The 21,581-nt window shown below is 24.2% G+C and overlaps 1 protein-coding gene across 1 annotated transcript; it reads left to right on the top strand.

Moving 5' to 3' along the window:
- The first annotated feature begins 1,611 nt into the window (after positions 1-1,611).
- On the top strand, positions 1,612-21,223 carry LOC112592605 (neuroendocrine convertase 1-like). Its single transcript, XM_025336716.1, has 14 exons — positions 1,612-1,714; positions 3,179-3,367; positions 11,421-11,525; positions 13,228-13,428; positions 16,173-16,322; positions 17,675-17,843; positions 17,913-18,085; positions 18,335-18,544; positions 19,311-19,411; positions 19,484-19,705; positions 19,897-20,060; positions 20,484-20,617; positions 20,692-20,817; positions 20,879-21,223. The coding sequence occupies exons 2-14, from the start codon at positions 3,191-3,193 to the stop codon at positions 21,134-21,136; spliced, it is 2,190 nt and encodes a 729-aa protein (XP_025192501.1). The 5' UTR covers positions 1,612-1,714; positions 3,179-3,190; the 3' UTR covers positions 21,137-21,223.
- Positions 21,224-21,581: the final 358 nt, after the last annotated feature.

Genomic DNA, 21,581 nt, shown 5'->3' with positions numbered 1-21,581 from the left:
AACTACTCGGAAAGTATTCGGTGTAAGGATTTATTCTATTTTTAAAATTTCATTTTATAGAAATGCAATCAAAAATTTCATATTTGATTATTCTACTTTTTATATATTATATACTAATTGTAAATTAAATTTTTTATTTTTAATTAAAAATATATAGGGTGTATTGTATTGCGAAGATTTGACTTATCCGAAATATGAATTAAATGTGAAATTATCATATATTAATGATGCATTAATATATTTTAAGTACTTCACTATTTTTAAATAATATCACAAGATATATAAATTGAAATTATAATCGAAATTTTAGTTAAAATTCAATCAATCTATAATCTATATCTTATATCAATATGATAGTTAGAAATTTACGAAACGAGGGGAAAAATACTAACTTAAAATTAGATAAATGTTTGTGTGATAATGTTAATTTTTTTAAAAATATTTAAAATATATTATTTATTCAATGAAATATCTGATTAATTTATTTTAGAAATTATTATTAAAAAAATTATTGATTTTATATGGAATTAAATAAAAAAAATCAATGATTATTTGTACCAATAAATTAATTCCTGTGTTTCACAAATATACTCGATTATTAAATAATTTATGTTTTTAAATTAAATTTTTTTTTTTATGCTTGTGATATTTTTTAAAATTTAAAACAGTTAACATACAGTAATAGTAATGTTATTTTATTTTTAGGTTATACCAAATACTTATTTAATTATGATTAAGGTAATTAAGCGTCTACATTGTACATACATTTTGAATTACCTGTTTGGCTGTTTAAAGAAAAGTTTTTTTAACAAAGATACAGCATTTTGTTCAATTTTTTTTTTGTAAATGAAAATGATTATGTAAAGGGAAAAGTTATAAATTTATATTTTTGTAATTTAAGTAAGTCATTATATAGTCTAAAATTGTTTGATATGTTTTGATAATAATCAGTTACCTATTGGATTATACCTTCATCTAAAAAATGAATACTATTGCTAGCAGGAGGGAGAGGGAGCATTGCTATGCTACTATATACATTTTTGTATCGTTTCTATTTTTTATTAACGTATATTATACATTAAATAGTAATTATTTTTTAATCTAATTGATTTTTTTTTTAATACTTACATTAGTAACTTCAATACTATGATTTTCATTTATAAAAATTAATGTGTATTAGTAAAATATGGCTACATAATTAAATAAACATAAAAAGAGTCGTACAACATGTAAATTATATATTACTCGATATTATAAAGAAAAATAGTATATTTATTTTGATATTTTTCGAAATTTCTAAAAAATGATAATATATAAAATTTTACATGAGTAAGTTTAGCGAATAATTTTTTGTGTAAGTGATAGAGACTAATATAACGGACCAATTAGTGAAACAAAATGTATTATTCATGGTATATCAATCTAATATAAAAGAAGCAAATGTGTTTCATGAAACTTAATGTGAATTAAGCACGCACTTGTAGACTCCTTACAACAATTGGGAAAAATTGAATAAAAATACGAGACACAAGTGTGCAAATGATAATAGTAATAATAATAAACTACTAATAAAATACCTATAAATAAGCCTGCTAATAATGTAAACGCAGTTGTAGTTTAATAACCAAGGATTATTGTATGCAATGTTAAAATAAGAATAATTCACATAATTTTGCATGAAATTACTGCTATCTGCAAACCAAGAGCTCAAAAGGTTAGTTATGCGTACATTTTTCTTAATATTATACAAACTAACAATTACTAATGTTGTTACATTTTATTGTAGAATATTACATCTTAAAACGAAAGCAGTTTCACGGAATTTAATGTTATTCGTAAAACATTATTAAATATCAATTTAAATGCAAAACGTATTTTAATTTAACATACTTAGAATGTACATAATTTTTTTAATAAATAATAACTGCTTCATGATGTAAAAACAATTTTAAATACTTTTAGATATAATTCTAATGGAAATATATTATGTGTATAAAAAATAATAATTGTAATTTTATAATTAGAATAATATAATATTATTATGCGATTAAATATACAAGTAAACTACCACAGAAATTTTCAATCTTTCAGCAATAAAATAAAATATTTAAGTTTATGTTACATCAGTTAGTAAACTACTAATTATGTTTCATACATAGATATCACTATCACAAAGTTTTAGATTTAAAAGTTTTGAGTTAAAATGAAGTTTGAGATTTCTCTTTGATTTTAAGTCGATGGCATCTATATATTTTATCTAATATATTATTTTAATCGTTATTTCTTTAAATAATTAAAATATCATTAATTTACTAAATATTGGTACTCAATTTAATTGTCTGTGGCTCGAAAGCGCTATTTCAATTTTTTTCTTTGGTTACCTTAAACAATTCTCTAAATCTTACACGATTTTTATTTACATCACATTTTATTGACACATTTTCATTATTAGGCAAGTCCCGTGAAGGGAAAATGGTCACTTAGTTCGATTTATTGTTTAAATTGCATAACGCGGACACTTTGTACGGTCGGGTAAAAAGGTATATTTTAGAATGCGTACACTTTGTAGGTACTATTCTATGTACATTAAGTATAAATTGTAAAACTCTAAGTCAGAGCGCTGTAGTTTGATTATTCCTCTGATTCACGCACAATATATTTATGTGGAAGTTGGCTTTCTGATTTCGTCCAGTTGAATCGAAAATGTGTCACTATTTAATAAATAATAACAAGTTATTTTTTTTTTTACCAGAAATGATTTTTTGCTTATTATATTATTATTTACAAATTCTATAAACTTATCTGCATTTATTTTACATTGATTTATTAAATTTGGCACGGTTTTTGAATAAATTAGATATGATTTAGATATTAGAGGTGATAACATAGTAAGGATATTCCTACATACCATAGGAAATTTGCGTTCAGCATAACTCATTTGTCGTTGTTAGTTTTTTTAACACATGATATTAATTAAATATGTCTAATTATTACATAAAAAACGATTATGTGATAATATAAACCATGTTATATGTTATACAAATTTCGGGGGAGTTAAAAGAGTTAGGCATTCTCCCATATTGAGTATGGACTCTATAAGGTATTTATATAGAAGATGTACATCTAAATTGTTATGGCTATTAAAGTTAAGATTTTAAAATTAATTTGTTGCTTGCAGTTATTTGTGAACATGATACTGTCAAGTACGCTACTTTTCTTGGTATTGAATGCGTGTATTTTATCGGCGCGGGCCTCAATTGGCTCAGACGTCAAATACTTCACCAACGAATGGTTGGCGCACGTACCTTTGGGTGAAATGGTAGCTAGAAAAGTGGCGCAAGATGTCGACATGAGATACGACGGACTGGTAACGTAGATTTAAACTGACCATCTACAAGTATATTAAATATACACTGCGGAAATGGCGTAATGACTATTTTATAGTTTTATGGATGTTTAAAATAAAATACAATTGTTTTAGTTACAATTACCTATTTGTAATAAAGTAACGAATCGAGCTTAGTAGAAATTACAGGTATCAAAAATCACGAGTTTAATATAATGAAATTCAAAATGTAGTTAAAGCTCATTTATACCTATGTATTAAAACATAATCATTAAAGAAATTAAAAAAAAAAATTAATTATTTGATTATTTATTACAAATTTAATTTATTTTAAGAAAAATAGTTTCCATTTTTAAATCTCATAAAATAATAATATTCATCAAATCTAGACATGAAGAATTTTTTTTTTGTGTGGGTGGGAGCTATGGTACTATAAGACTCTTGAAACTCCGTTTACGAGTGTCATGTTTCTGTAACTAGTGTTGGCCCAGAAAATGAAGACTCTTCTTTGAAAAGATGATACATTCTTACGTATCTATAACACTGTAGAACGCACGCCTACAGTGGAAAGTAATAAATCATAAGTTAGGTATGGTCGAATCGTGTAACTCTTAGATCTTTAGAATACGAATACTGCACTCGAATAAACTGAATACATAAATTTATTTAGACTTATAAAAGTGTGTATTGTTTATGACAACAGATATCTATCGTGAACACGGAAAAGGCGTAATTTTTTTTTCAAAAAGTCTAGATCCAAACCAGTATTTGTTTTCAATAGTACTGGCAGTATTTTGAATCATGCTGTTTTTAAAATTATAATTATATTTTGGAAAAATTTAATTCCACAGAATTACTTATTTATTGTGATTGTATGTGATGATTTTATACAATTTTATTAAATTAAATTAAATCTTCTACTATTTTCTTGTATTATTAATTATCTATAGTTATTATTACTACATTCAAAATAGTGTTCAATATATTTTAATAATTATATTTATTTTTTGCATATGTTTTACTATTTTAGTAAAATAAATGAAATAACATGAAAATGCGAAATTATATTAAGTGTTAGTTAATGTATGTCACATCATTTTATTTTTCATTTATAAACCACTTATATAGGACCTAGAAAGTTTACATACTCGTAGTTATGTGGTTTTCCATACTTGTTAGCTGTTTGTTTTAATGTTTAACCTGATAAATAGTTATTATTAATGGCTTTCCAAAAAATAATAAATAGTTTTCCAAAATGCCATGGTTTTGAAACTAAATTTTAAATACTCTATAATAATTGGCAGTTATTTAGTTATAATACTTAATTAATTCTGAAATAGTATGAGAATTTTGCAGGGTTGTGTAATTTTGTTTTAAAACTTTAGAAAATTGGTATATTTTTATAAATTGTTCACTTGGTAGGTATTATTAAAAAGGTCTATAAATTCAATATTTTTATTTTGATAATTTTGTCATTTTATTTTTGTTTTAAATACATAGGTTATATATTTTTTCCTTATTAAATCGACCACAATTGAAAATTTATTTAACCATTACTACTTGGATTGTTGTAAATAGGTTATACTTTTATAGGTTATAAGTATATTATACGTATTAATTTTTATACTTTTTTTTATTATATTAGATATTTTAATTTAATGATACTTTGTCAACAATAATATGTATAAAGTAGTAATTGAGGTGTATTAAGGAAGTATTTATAATATTAATTGATTGAAAAAAAATTTTTTTCTTAAAATATATTTTTAAAAAGGCTGGAAGATAACAAACAATATTTTTCAATAAATAAATTCACTTGACTACTCATTTTTCAGAGAGACCGGTCAGTTATCTTTTTCGCTCGTTTCACAATTATAATTGTGAATAGTGAGAGATAAAGTAATAGACTATATCAAACATATAGAAGATTTCTATTGCTGTTATTAATTTTATTAGTGGTAAAATATCTTTTAAGTGTACGTACATGTTACTGCAGTTATCATTTCATTTAGAGGGTATTTTTAAATGTGTGTAAGAATTTCCTTATTCGTTTTGTTTTGTTTAGATACACGTAATATATATATATAATCCTAAAAAAATACGGACATTATTACAAAAATATTAACTCTTATCAATTATGATATAAACGATTTAATAAATAATATTAACTAAATTAATTATTACTCGAAATTGACGCAACAAATAATAAGTATGCTAAAAAAAAAATATATAGCTTCATATATTTTGAAAGATTAGAATACTATAAAAGACAGAAACACGATGAAGGAAAGGACTCGACTACTTATTAGATTTTAATTTTTAAATGTTGTTTTAATGTCCTTAAAGCATAACAACAAGATTTTCTTTTTTGGTACTTATTTGCACTACATGCGGTCACCATAATAAAATAAAATTAACATGGAGATTATTGTATATTTTCATTTTAATAATTAACATTTGTATTCATAAGGTAGTTGGGTTTATATTTTTATTTATTAATAAATGACAAGCAAAACTTATAATATATTATAATGAGTGATAGATGTTAATATATTTTTTGAAAAATATTAGGTTAGTTTTGTTTTTTATGAATACTCGTATTAAAGAAAATCTAAGGTAAAATTGATGTTAGTATTTTTTTAGGTTTTGGTACTTTTGAGAAATATTTTAAACTAATGTGGGATACTATGAAATTATTATATTTAAGTATGTTTTATAAATCATATATTTAGGGTTTAAATAAAGAATGGAAACTTTATGTTTAGTTACAGAATTAAACTAAAAAATATTCATACCTAATAGATAAATAATTAATACTGTCGATTTAATGTCTAATTCGGAATTTTCAGTGAAGATAATAGAAATAGTTTGATAATTATTAAAAATATAAAGTATAAAGTTCGTTTTTTTTATTTTTTTTAAAATTATAGTTATTTTGTTTTGTTTTATTTCAAGTAAAAAATATTTTTTGAAATATACATAGAATTAGAAAAATAATTATTTACGGTATATTTTGTACTGTTATATATTAGCCGTGCTATCCAAAGTATAATAAAAATCATCCGAGTTTAGTGTTTAATAATTCATGAATTAATAATAAATCATATCATATAATAATCAGTGAAAGTAAGAAGTATATTAAAAAAATGATGAAGACACTTAAAATACGTTTCTATTAGTAGAAAATTTTATTTATTTTACTTATGTGTCAGTAGTTAACACTTTATTTTATCTAATTATCTTATTTTATATTTAATTTCAGATGAAATAAATTAAATGTATTCAATACAAATAATAATAATAATAATAATAATAATAATAACAATGAGAATTTTCAAATCAATTAGTCACAGAAGTTTCTCACTAATAGTATTTCACATTCTACTAAGTTTGTAGTATCACAGTTTAAATACTGGGAATTTTTGCTTTGATCCCCTTTCTTCAAAGAACTAACTAGATCTAAATCACTTCCAGAAACCATTCCCAAAGAATTTTTAGTTTTTACTGTCCCATAAGTGATGATAGATATACATAAGAAAAAAAAATATAGACACATCACATTAATGTAAAATTAATCCATTTATTATTCCTTTCAAAATCTAAATCTATCTGCATTGTTTCTATTGTTTCTATAAAAACTGTAGTAACTCAAATCATTTACATCTAAAATATTGATGTATTATTTTTATTATAATATATAAATAATTTATATGATTATTAATTATTATGTACTTTGAACGCACGGCAAAGATTTTTTTCCAAGAACTAGCTTAATTTAAATTTAAAGGGGGCTAAGACATTTTTTGGACGGAAATCCAAAGTCTTTCTCCCCTTCTTGCCATATTTAAGACTACAAGCAAGATACGTATGTAAAAATTATGATTAAGTAACTATATTTTTAAATTAGAAGCCATAATGCTATACTGATGACGATATAATAATATTAATAATTAAAACAATCAATTGATTGTTTCGTGATGATATTATTAAAATATTCATGAATTCAAAAGTCAACGTGTTATAATACAATAACAGTTGAGAACTCGAAGTTAGAGGGGAATGAACAAATTAGTTAGTTTACGGTTGAATTCATAATGCTTTTATTTTAAATCTCTCTTCCAAACAAAAAAAAATGTTGATAATTTTTTTCTAGAGCTTATTAAACGATAAACGTTTCAATTTGAATTTTCTTTAATCATATTTCTTGTTTTCATAAAAAAATTTAAAATTTGTTGTATCATTCTATTTTTTGGGTTTTTATTAAAAACTAAAACAATTTTTTTTTCAAACAAAATATGAAAGAACATAGTTTTCTTTTCTAAACCTGGGACGGACTATTAAAATATGGATAAAAATTTGTTGTATCTCTAACACATTATCGGCATGTGAATATATACGATCGCCCAAACTAGGCCTGTGCATAGAGGTCGTATAATAATATTAGTATTGATAATAATAATAATAGAAGATGACTGTGGTGTATTATATAATGGTACAAAACACGCACATCACGGTCGATGAGCGCCGTCACTGCCGCCACATCCACCACCACCATCACTTCCACTGTGTACACTTCTACCCTCACCACCATCACTTCCACTGTGTACACTTCTACCCTCACCACCATTATAACCATCACATCCACCGTGTACGCCTCTACCCGTACCTCACCGGTGCTGCTGCTGCTTTTGTTGTGGGGCGCATGCGTCTATCAAGTATGGCCTTGTGACCTCGACCCCAGCCGAGGACACGCGTACCAGGACTACATGAATAAACGGTACTCCCGTTGACACTAGGGTGGGCGCTAGCTCGGCAACCCTCGGGCTGCCTTTCCTGTCAGGACGCCACAGCTTTTCACACCGGGAGCGCATGTCACCGCAACGTTGTTTTTCCAAATGTTATTTTTCGACGTCGAGCTTTTCTAAAGACATGCGCTGGGTTGATTCAGCCCTGGTGCAGGGATTCCGAAGGAAAACCCCAAAAGCCCCGAATTTTAGCGGTTACCAAATTATAACCAGGTCTCGTTTTATCATCCATTATTCCATTCTATATCAAAAAGCATTATAAATCATATTATATTACGTATTTACAATATCGTGTTTAAAATTAATAAATAATTTCATTTTTGTACACTCGAAATATACTTTTTTATATTATGCTAAGTAATTTTTTTTTCCACGTATCTATGCAGGTTTGCAAAACCTAATATGTGAATATTTTTTTCCACATTATATAGAATGAATGAATTATATGTGCTTATATTTTATATTATAGATCGATGATTTTTAAATTTTACATTTCGATAAGGAGGTAAACAATTGATTGACTGTACAACGAAGATCTTAATAATTTTTTTTTACGACCAATCAATGCACATTTATAAAAATTGTATTTTCAATTGTGATAAATCACATATGATACTACCGTATAACGTCGGAAAGCTTTGAACAATGGAATATTTTTTGCACAATTACACGTATCGTCGCTATCAAATTAAAATAATAGTAATAATACGAAACACTGATTCGTTATTATTATTCTGTTGAGGCGTTTATTAAGAAAATTACAACGACACGTATAATATATTATGATAACAACATAAATCCGTAGGAAATCTAATCCTTGTATCAGTAGTAGAATATAAATGTAATAATGTAATATGTCGTGTATCGTGTCCATTATTAAAATCATCATCATAGTAAAATTATGTAGCCTACTATTCCACCGCCAACATAATGTAATCATATTTTGTTCGTCAACGTGTGTTTAATTTTCACACTGGCGGATTTTCTCTATTGATATTATACTATATTATAAGTTATAACTCTTCTATGAGAGACATATAGCGTTTTAATTTCTAACCGAATAATTTTTATTAACGAAACGGCAGACTAAATGTATAACATAAGTACTACTTAATTTTCTTCCTCAAATACAATTCTAGATCTATGACAACGTGCTTCTTAAAAATGTAATATAGGTAAAATTGTAATCCAAAAGTTTTTAAGATAGTCAATTTATATAAATAATAGAATGTTTTAAGTCAAACTATTAATTTTCATTTAGTATACAAATAGTTATATAAGTTTAAAAGTGTTTGCAGGATGTGGGTAGAAGAGTATTTCGTATAGTATACGGTAGGTATGTTTGAAGAAAAATACGACTGGATCTTTATATTATATTCTATACAGTACGGCTAATACGTATATGCGAGGTAATAAAACAATATTAGTTTCTTATGCGCAAGGATACGGGGTTAATCCCTTATTATTATATATGAGTAAAAATGATAAGGAAAAGGCGAATTTATTTATTCTACCGCGTTGTTGAAAAATAAATCTTCTGACTAAGCTCCGTTGAGCATAAGATAAGTCAACAAAACATAAAAAATATATTTGTTTAATGCTTATGACGTATATCAATTTTTATTTTTTAGACTTCTGTTCATTGTATGTAGTTAACGATTTTTAATTAAAATATATTTTTAAAGTGTTTTAACTATTTTAACACATTTTGATTATTTCCGAACAAATTTAATCATGTGGGTTTTTGCAGTATACAAAAATCTTAATATTCGTAATTCACTAAGAAAAAGGGTAATTTATTAGTATACTAAAAGGAAATTTATTTTTAAAATGAATAAATTATCATAAATTTATACACTAGGTATTTTTTTAATTAAACAATTAGATACTTGTTAATGCTAATTATAATAATCATCATTATTTTGATGATTACCTATATGAATTTTTTATGAAATATTTATTTTCAGTTTTAATAATTAGGCACTATTTATTTTAGTGATGATATTTTAATTTAAACAATAATTAGACATTTAAGGCATTTTTATTTTAAAACAATTTTGTTTTAATTTCTTATTATTTTTCTTAATAAGCCGTGTGTGTTAAATAATATTATAACGTGTCGGTAATTGGCACGGGTGGTATTAAAATATCAACACCCAATAAAAAAAATATTATTAATATATTAACCTAGTATATTAATAATTTGAATTTTAATATTTTAAAAACTAGGAGATAAACATTGGTTTTGTTTTTTTCCATTAAGTACTTTTTGGCCTAATTAAGCGTTCTGAATTCCTTGAATGATTATTTTTTCATATTTTTTTGCTAGTAACTTGATCAAGGAGCACATTTTACATTGCTTTAGCTCCTCTTAATTACACTACATACTCTTCTGTATTTTAATCATTTTGTAAGTTAACTTACAAAATATAGATTCTATCGTTTTTATAGATCATTATAATTTTAAAAAATATGTTTATCCTAAATTTACTTGAATATTTTTTATATCCTCATCATTTTATACCTGCTTGCTTTATACTTATACTAACGCATTTATAAAAAAAAATCATTAAAATCCTTTTCTTATTATTATTGAAATATATTAAATTAAAATAATTTGTAATTGGGTACATCCTTAAAATAAATAAATGAGTTAATTATTCTTTGAATAGATAAAATGTTCTTAAAATATATTATATTTGAATACAACAATTATTTAATCAATTATTTAAGTATAATAAGAAATGATGGATAATTTTTTTTTTATTTCAGAATTAAAAAAAAAATTAACACCCTGTAGGTATGTTTAATTTCCAAATAATAGAATTCAATCAATTGCATAAAGATTGTACATTGAGAGGAATTAAATTATTGAAAATTCAATTAGTTCTTTTGAAATACTTGTCACCAAAAGTTTTAAGGTTGCACCAAAAGTTTCACGAACATTTGAATACGTTTAAACACAGGTATTTTAAATATAGTTCAGGGTTTCTTCAAATCATCAGACGACATTGTTACCTTCCTAAATTTTGACATAATGTTGTGTAAAACGGAGTTAAAATAAATAACTTCATATTATTGTCTATTGGTTCTATTTATTGATATGTGATACATAACAATATTAAAACGGCCGGTAATAAAGTTTGTACTGTTCCTTTTCATAATTTTTAATTGAGAAATAAGATAAATAAATATAATTAATTATGTCGATAATGTTAAAAAAATAAAAATAATATTTGTTGATGATTTTAATTTTAATATTATTGTAGGATATTGGTAATGATGGTTTTCATCGTATGACTAAAACCGAACTTCCGCTTAAATCATTCAATAATAATGAGGATATAACGAATAAATTAAATAACCATGAATTCGTAAGTACCTGTTATTTAACTAGAAATTGTTAATTTTTATACAAATAATTTTAGTATATAAAAAATATTTTAAGTAAATACCTATAAAGTTATTTTACTACATGATAATGGATTCACGTTCAGCTTAAAGTTTAAATATTGGATTAAGTGCTGCAATGATATATTTTGAGAAAGAGTTATAAATTTTAATTTAAATAAATATATGTTTTATATTTATTATATATTATGTAGATAGAGGTTTTTGATAATTGAAGTAACGAAAAATAATTAAATTATTCTACTTTAATAAGAGTTGTTGATATTTGATAAAGAATTAATTTACACTTGTATTTGAGATTTATTTATAAATTGTTCAGTAAATAATTTTTGATATGAGATTTTTTATACATTTTATAATAACTTGATCTTATTTACATTATTTTGATGTAATATTTCGTCAAGTAAAATAATACAAAAACAAAATTATTATGTTAATTTAATTAAGTAATTAATCAACGAAAATTTCGCAATATGATATTTACCAATAATTAGCTTTTAATAAGTTATGATTAAAATTGTACAAGTAAATCTTTCTTTCTCTTGGTATTAAGTTTTGATTGAAATAAAATTGTTACGCTTTTATTTTTATTTAAGGAAATTTAAATTTAAATTTTATTATTAGGTTATAGGTACTTTATGAAAATACTTTTTAAAAGTATATTAATTGAAATTCAATAATTAAGATATACTTAAGTAGGTATATTATTTAATTTATATTCGATATATTATAATTTATGATTGTTTTTTTAACATTTATAGAAATAATAAAAAAAAGTAGGTTAATCGGTAATCTTATTTTTTTAATATCTGTCTATGTCTTAGTTATTTTATGTTACTCATAAATAAATCTCTTATATTATAATATCTAGGATATTACATGTAAAAACTTTTTACTTTTCAAATAATTTATGTAATGAATTTTGTCATTTGTAATAATGTTTCTATACAAAATACCCGTTGTTAAAGACATTATTAAAAGTACATCTGACAAAATAATAATAATAATATTAATAATAGATCATGAAGTTATTTCAAATATACATTAACTTTCTGTTAGCAACTGCTTATTGTAACTTTTGAATTGCGATAAATATTTATTTTTGGTTTTGGTGAATAATATTGTATCAAGGTTTAATTATTTTAATTTCATCATTTATAAATATTAATCATGTTATATTCTATTATACTGAGTCTTAAAGTATTTCGCGATGTCGGTTAAGCCAGTTTAAAAATAAAAATTGTTAATAAAACATTTTTTAGTATATTTTGACTATCTTACCATTCGTTATATCGATAGTGTTCTTTATTTTCAATACAAAGGTATCATAATGTTAGTAACAACCTAAGATTGAATATATTTAACTCAATACGAGATGGTGAGTTTTAAACATAGCTTAAGTTTTCGAATATTATTATTATTAACTAAAATTTGGAGCAATGGACCTTTTTAGTTACAGTATCACCACTAAACAAAATTAAAAATATTTACAGTATTTAAAAAACTAAAAAGTATGTTCAAATATAAGTATGTATATATTTGAATATTTGACAACACGACCCATGATTCGAATAAATATTAAAATACATATTATATTATTATTATATGTTTGTTATTAATATTTTATGGTATCAATGTACTAAATATTTTAACTGTTATTTAAAGGTAACAATAGCAAGTCAAGAAGCTGTGAAAGCAAGATCTTACCGCAGTATAGTTCAACCTAGACATGTAGTTCCACGGTTTGCTGTACCAAGAAGTAAAAGCTTAGTTTATGATAGAAAACCGACTTTTAGGGACGTTAAGATAGAAAGTAACTATCAAAATGCGTTTAATGATGAATTCTGGACTGATATGTGGTACTTTGTAAGTATGAATAGTAATTTTAATGTTTAAAAAGAAAAGTTGAATCTTAAAAAATTGCATATTTCTGTAGACCATTACTAGATAAACTGAAAATAACAAGAGAATTATTTGATTAACTAAAACCAATATTACTATACGATATATAATAAATATATAACAAATTATAACTCGTTATCTAAATCGATCTTAACCGCTAATTATGTTATATTATAATATGATCAACTAGGTAGGTGACTAATTTATGCAATGAAATGTATATATCAATGCACAATACTTTAAATGAGTAGTTTATTGCTAAGTGTTTTTAATCTAATCGTTATGCATGACCGACTCAAAAAGCTTTTGACAACAAATATTTTTTTTTCAAAATGTTAATATTATAAGATTATGATTTAAGATAATTACTCAGTTAAACCACATTAAATAATTATTGTGTCTAGTATAATAATTATTTACTTGTTATTTAAAAAATATAAATAATATAGCGTTTAAACACATTTAATTAGTGATAAAAGAATTTAAGGGTATTCTACCGAAAATAATAATTTATTTCTGTCTTACTAACTATATATAGCATATACAATATACTAACTAGTTACCAACTAGTAGACCGTAGTTCGGATTCGGACCTCGAACACTACTTTTATGGACCCTTATCTGGAGTAATTTTTAAATTTTTATAATGTAAAAATTATAAATGTGTCATATTATAAAATATTATGACAAAAAAATTATTTAAGAAATTGAAAATAATCTGTATATCTATCACTTTTTTAACTGATATATTTAAACATATCAACGATTTAAATTTCAAATTATAAAGTAAAGGAAAATTAGTGTGTCATCTACTTTCAGAAATTAAATTTTTTTCAAGAAAAATGGATCTCTTTTGTGATGATGTTGAAAACGAACGTTTGCACGTTCCTAACTTAAAGATCGTTTTTGATGATAATGGAGGTATTGACGTCAGTCAGTTCATTAATTTTATATAGAAGTTTAAATCTTCTTAAATTTTCTGATTTCAACAAATTTTGAACATTTTTTTTTTTACATTTTAATTTTGGATGAAATACGTTTGTTCAAATACATATTTAGAACTAAAAAGTCTAGTTACAAAACTATGTATGATAATTGATTCAAAATGTCTGTTAAGTCGCATTTTCTTAAATGATGAACTTTATAAAATACAATTACAAATCTTAGTTAACAAATAATCATCTAACCGAGTTGCACCAACTTCACACCAAACATTAAAGAGCTTGTAAGAACTAAAAAATGTAATTTTTTAAATTAAAAAACGACAAATTTTCTTGAATAATTGTCTATTTTTTCAATTATCATTATAATTAATAAATCAATATAATACAAATTAAAAAAAAAAATGTGTTTGTTGACGTGTTTAAAAGTTATTAAAGACGTGTTTAGGATCGCAAAAAGTTTGATAAGTTTCAAAACGGACCTCCATAAAAAATAGTTGGTTACTCCTATACTTTAGTATTATACTGCTGATTATCGTTTTTTTATTTTGGTTAGCATTGTTTGATTGCTTATTGTTAGATAATATAGTGAACTGGCTAACTATTGATTTTTAATTTATAAAATATTAATATTATAAAATCAATATTAAAACATAAACTCTCAAATTATAGTTATCTAAATAGTAAATATAGATGGAATTGCAGATATAAGTGGTAATCTACTGGAAAGAAATAAAATTACCTAATTATGAAGCTGTGTAGCAGTCGCATTGAAATAAATAATCGTTAATTCTTCTTAATGTTTTTTTAATCAAAAATGTTTCTAAGTTCAAATGATCAAATTCTAACGTAGACTGGCGTGAGGTTAGGTAGCTCTAACTATTGTAAATCACGTCTGAAAAAGTCTTATCTCGAGATCTCCTGTATATAGTTCTCTGTCCACTATTTTTAGTCATATCTCTTCATTCTCTTCTGGTTAAGAGATACCTACGGTGCGTGCGATAATCCTATTATCTTATGATGTCCGGATAATGTTCCTCTTACACCCAATCCATACTATAATTACGCACAACCGCAACTATCTGATTATTATTACTTCATGGTTGCTTGCGCCTGAAAAGTTGCACTATCCTTGTATAATATGTGTTTTATAATGAGTGTATAAATCATTGACGCATATCAATGAGTTTAGGATATACCATGCTGTCTACTCATAATTATATGCAATATTGTTGTACTTTACTCTTCCTCATTATATACTGGAAATTGGAATGCGTTTTCTACATTGTGGTACTTATATGTATTAAATTTATCATAGGATATCAGGGAACGTAGAATTTAATTATTTTAGTTATAAAATAAATAGTATAAATTAGAGATTGTTTAGTTAATTTTTATTGTCGGAAAATCACTTATATTTGATATACCTAACATATATTATCAAAAATTAAATGATAGAAAAGTGTAGGTATACATCGTAAAAATTATAGTATATAAAAGAGAATATACGATTTTATTAAGACTGTGTGTATTGAAAGAAAAATAAGGCAAAACGGTCGTTGGATTTAATAAAAAGATTGTCGAATGGCCAAGATGGTATTCTTATCATTTGTATAAATATTTTATGTATATTTTTATTTATTAAACACGTTTAGTCAGAACTTATATTTGACCCTCATAGGTTTACATGACCTAGAATTCTTCACTTCTGTAACATATTATTTTACCATTTACATTTTATTTTTATACGGCATAACACATTTTCAGCAAGATTTTCGAACTAGCGAAAAGGATCCGGTACTTGATATGAATATAGTTCCAGTGTTTTATGAACTTGGAATTACAGGAAATGGTGTAAATATTACAGTACCAGATGATGGATTAGAATGGACACATCCAGAAATATTACCAAAATTTGTGAGTTACGAACTTTTTAATTTAAAATTTGCATTTTTATTTAAATAAATGTTTTTAAATATCGATTCACAAAAATGATAGTGAAGTTACTATAAATACTATAAATTAACTGCCATGGCTTTAGTAATTTATTATACGCCGATTTATTTTTTCTAATCCTGTTGCATGCTATAAGCAGATAGATATGTATATATGCTGTATGTCCCATACATTATTTTTGGTTTCTTTTATTATACGATTATATCATATCAAAATTTAAAAAAATTGTGTTTTTTTTTTTTTGATGTTGATTGTTCATTGATCAAAAATGCATTTCCTATTACATTATTCTATGTTATAATTTTTATAATTTAGAATTTTTAATTGGGTTGAAGTTACTATATCTGAATAGATTGATGTTTAAGCAGGGTATATTCTTTTGTTGAAATTACACATATTTATGTACCTTTACAATAATATCAAAAACAATTACCTCGATTGTTTGTGTATGATCATATAAAATAAAAACGCATTTAATTAAATCTATTATGCACATATGATCGTTTAACTGTTATCGGACGGTCTATTTATAAATAAATCTTAAGTATATAAATCAATGTTTGACCTAATTAAAATATGTTGTTATTATCTACTATTCAAATGGACATTATGTAAATAACATAAAATTCACATTCATAATATAAGCATATTATACACATAACATAATACATTGTAGTCATTAGGGTATAAAATTTAAGTGTATTTTAAATTATAAATATATATATATAAAAAAAATAGATAACTTAGTATAATATTGTGTTATTAAAAACAAAACAATATATTGTGTTATTTAGCCTCTATGCGTATAAATGTATAATTCATCTTTCAATTATACTACTGATAAAATTATTAGTAATAGAAGTTAATATTAAATACACGTCATGTGTGTTAAAATAGGGTTTCATTTTGAAAGAAAATGTCTCTTGTTTCATGTTTGTAATTTAATTAGTAATGGAGTTATAGTGACTATTAGAAAACATATCAAGTATAACTTAATTTTACATTAATTAATTTGTTTGATTTTTTCTTATTTTTGTATAATTGTATAATTCGTTGTAGTTATTTTAAAACATAATTTATTTTAATAATTTAAGCAATTTTTTTTTTTTTTTTTTTGTACAATATTGTATAAATATGATTACAGTAAAATGTAGTATTTTTTTTTTTTTTTTACATGACGGTTGTTAAGTAAATTAAATATTATTACATTTTATTATGTCATTTTTTAATTTTTGGTATTAATCTATAATTCTTAATATAATATAATGTATAATTAATAATTATATTTAAATGGTTTAAAATATTAATTTCAGAATCCTGACTTAAGTTGGAATTATATTTCTAACGATAACAACATTATGCCCAATAGAGATGGAAATGGAGGATATAGCTCTCATGGAACTAGATGTGCCGGAGAAATAATTATGCAGCCAAATAATAATATATGTGGTATTGGAACAGCTTATGGAGCTAGTCTTGGAGGTAAACTCGATGTTTGATAAATTTATGAAATTTGAAAGTCTGTTTCATTTCAATTTTAATTTATTTTAGGTATTAAGTTCTTAGATGATGGATCGACAGACACTAGAGAAGCTAAAGTATTAAAACATGCTCTTAAGTATGTATGCATTTATAGTAATTCATGGGGTCCTGCGGATACTGGGACATTTATGGAACACTTAACAGATTTTGTCAAAAGGTCGCTTTCAAAAGGCATACATCAAGTAAATTATTTTAAAATAAAGTTTATTTTTTTATTTTTTTTATTTCAGAGTATTTAATTTTATTAATGTATACTTTCTTTGTAATAATAGCGTTATTATTATTATAATCTTACTGATTATTGATTGGTTAATCAGTATATGTATTTCATTAGGTAATATTGTTAACATATAAATTATATTAATAATAAATAATTACGATTTAAATAATTTGTTTTTAACATAAAACTTAATTAACTTACATGGTTTTAGGGCCGGGATGGAAAAGGAGCTATTTATGTGTTTGCTGCTGGTAATGGAAAGACAGAAGGTGACAATTGTGCTTGTGATGGTTATGTAAATTCTATATACACAATAGTTATTGCTAGTTGCGACGATAGTGGTCACGTTGCACATTATTCCGAAAGATGTGCTTCAATCATGGCTACAGCATATAGTGGTTCTGGTCAAGAAAAGAACGTAGTAAGTATAAAATATATATGCATCTCAATATTGGATTTTTGTTAACCATATAAAGAATCTGTTATAGATTTGGATTCAATAGGATTACAGCAATCATGTAACTAATAGTATCATCTATTTTAGCTTTAGTTAAAATATAATTAGAAAAGATTTTAAAAGTTTACGAGTATTATCTCTTCAAAAAACAAATAGATTTAATTCGAAACTTGAGACTTAAATCATTGTAATTGTCATCAACGAATAATTTTTCTTGCCTCAAGTTCACAAATAATGTAATACTTTACAATAAAATATTGCAGTACTTATATTATAAAATATAAAAATATATTATGACAGTTGAAATGCAAAAAAAAAAATATAACAGTTAAATCATTTACAGAATAGTTCATTTAATAATATAATATAGTGGTTATTACTTTACAAATTGTAAAGTTATGCAATGAATTTTACACTGTATTTTATTTAAAAAAATTATTTTATGTGTTTCTCTATACTGTTTGAGGAATAATAAGCGTTATTTAGTCATTAATGTACCTTATAATAAATAAATAACGTATTATTTATTACTTATTTATTACTATTATGTTTTTATATAGTATTATTAATTTATATGTAGGTATATAGTTAAGACAGTTATATTGTCAATTTAATTTTATGTACGAAAACGAATTGCATAATATATAAAATTTATTTTAACGAATATTTATTTAATGAGGTTTTTCCTTATGTAAATAATATAAATAAAATATTTTTTTTTTTAATCTAGTTAACTACCGATGTAAAAGGAAAATGTACTGCTAGTCATACAGGAACGTCTGCAGCTGCACCACTGGTGTCTGGTATTATAGCGTTAGCTCTATCAGCTAAGTAATTGAAAAAATCAAAAACTTAAATTATTTAAAATCTAATTAATTAAAATAAATTTGTAATTATTTTAAGTCCGAACTTGACATGGAGGGATGTACAGCATCTATTAGCTTGGACATCTCAAGTGGCACCATTGAGTGATAACTATGGATGGAATAGAAATAAAGCTGGATTTTTTTATTCCGTTGACTTTGGATTCGGACTAGTGAATGCTTATAAGTTAATCCAAGAAGCTATGAAATGGGAAAATGTGCCTGAAATGTTGTCATGTGGTATACGTATACCTAAGGTTAAGTAGGTATCGCAAGCAATGGAAAATATCCTAATGTGTTTAATTTGTATATTGATTTTAGTTGATATTCAAAATACTGTACTTATATAAAAAAAACTTTATGTAGCTCTTTAAAATTATGTTAATATACTATTTATAAAAATAATTTGTCATTCATGATAATGAGCTTTTTTTAAAAATATTATTTGTCTAGAGGTTTTTCCGTAACAAGAAATCGTGCCGCCCGTATTACTGTGTATTCGAATGGTTGCGAAGGATTGTCTGGAGAAATAAAATACATAGAATATGTACAATTAGTATTAACAATGTCTTATACAAAAAGAGGAGATATTCAAATAGCAATGAAATCGCCTTTAGGTAATAAACTATTTATAAGCGTATGTGAAATAAGTGAGTTTTTTATCAATAATTTAATTTTTATTTTAATATTTTAAATGCCATAAGTTTTTAACACTATGTTTTAATTTACTACATGAAAAATTTAAAAAAATTGTAAATATCTATATTTTTTTTAAATACTTGAAATTATAGGTATCAGGCTTTTACGGTAATATATAAATTCCAGCGTGTTTAGAGTGTCCGATTCTATTGTCGCGTACGACAATTTACATATTATGTGTCTTATATTCGTGTATAATATTTAAAATATTTTTAATGTCACTGCATATAATTAATATACACAACAATACATTAATCGAGCTCAAAAAAAAAAAAATTGCTATACAAAAAATATTCAATATAAATGTTTATTTATTATACAAATGTATAATATATTTGCAGGAACGGAATGTCATGTATTGGAAAATCGACCAAAAGACTTTAATACTCAAGGATTACAAAGATGGACTTTTTCAATACTTGCGTTCTGGGGAGAATCTCCAAAAGGAAATTTTGTCATTGATATTTATGATACAGTATATATACGTTTTTAACTGAATAAAAAAAAAAAACAATACAAATGGTTAATTGATATGCGTTTTTGATATAGACCGGCGAGCCATATAACAAAGGTATAATTACTGAAATGACTTTATCTTTACACGGAACCAAAGATCAACCAAAGATTTATCAAAATGGTCCTCGACCATATGATGCTTTTAAATTAGCGAAACCAGTCTGTATTCCAAATATAATATTTTGATAAGTCATTGCTTTAGTTCACATTGTTTTTACAGAAAGATAAACCTAGATTTGCCAATCTAAGTCGCAGTGGTGTAAAAAGCCTCGAAAAACCTAAGATCCAGAAAAGACCTAATGTTACGAATAGACAAGAATATCAAATCGACAATGAAGCAACAAATCAAGTTCTGAATGATGAAATGCTACAACAAAACATTTTATTGGCTATGGAACAAGAAGCTGCTAATCAAGAAGATACAATTATACAGGATTATATTACGTCAAATATGATGAACACAGCTAACGGTTTATAAAGAAAATTGTATGCGGATTTAACAATTTAGATCTCGGCATGTTTATTTAATTTATGATGAATTTAATTATTTTGCGATAATTATTAAATAAAATTTTTGATTTCATAAATGATTTAATTATCATATTATCTAATATTGTATTGTAGTTAATAAACCCAATATTCATGTTTAACATGTCATTAATTTTTCTATACATATTAATTACTGCATTCGTAATTATGATTATTATATTTTATACATTTTACTAAATTTTATTTTTACCTGCAGGTATTGTATGAAAATTATAATTTTGAACCATTTTTTAAACATTATTAATTCTTAAAAAATCATTGAATCCAAAATATTTCAATAAAACTAATTTTAATTTTAATACATAGAGGAAATTCATATTATATGTCATTTGAGGTAAAGTTTTAAAATATTTTATTATTTTCAATTTAATTTT

The sequence above is a fragment of the Melanaphis sacchari genome, unplaced genomic scaffold (assembly GCF_002803265.2).
Source record: "Melanaphis sacchari strain LSU unplaced genomic scaffold, SCAv2.0 Contig182_pilon_pilon, whole genome shotgun sequence".
Lineage (NCBI taxonomy): Eukaryota > Metazoa > Arthropoda > Insecta > Hemiptera > Aphididae > Melanaphis > Melanaphis sacchari.
Note: the sequence above shows the minus strand (reverse complement) of the source record. Positions and strands in the feature narration are given on the sequence as shown.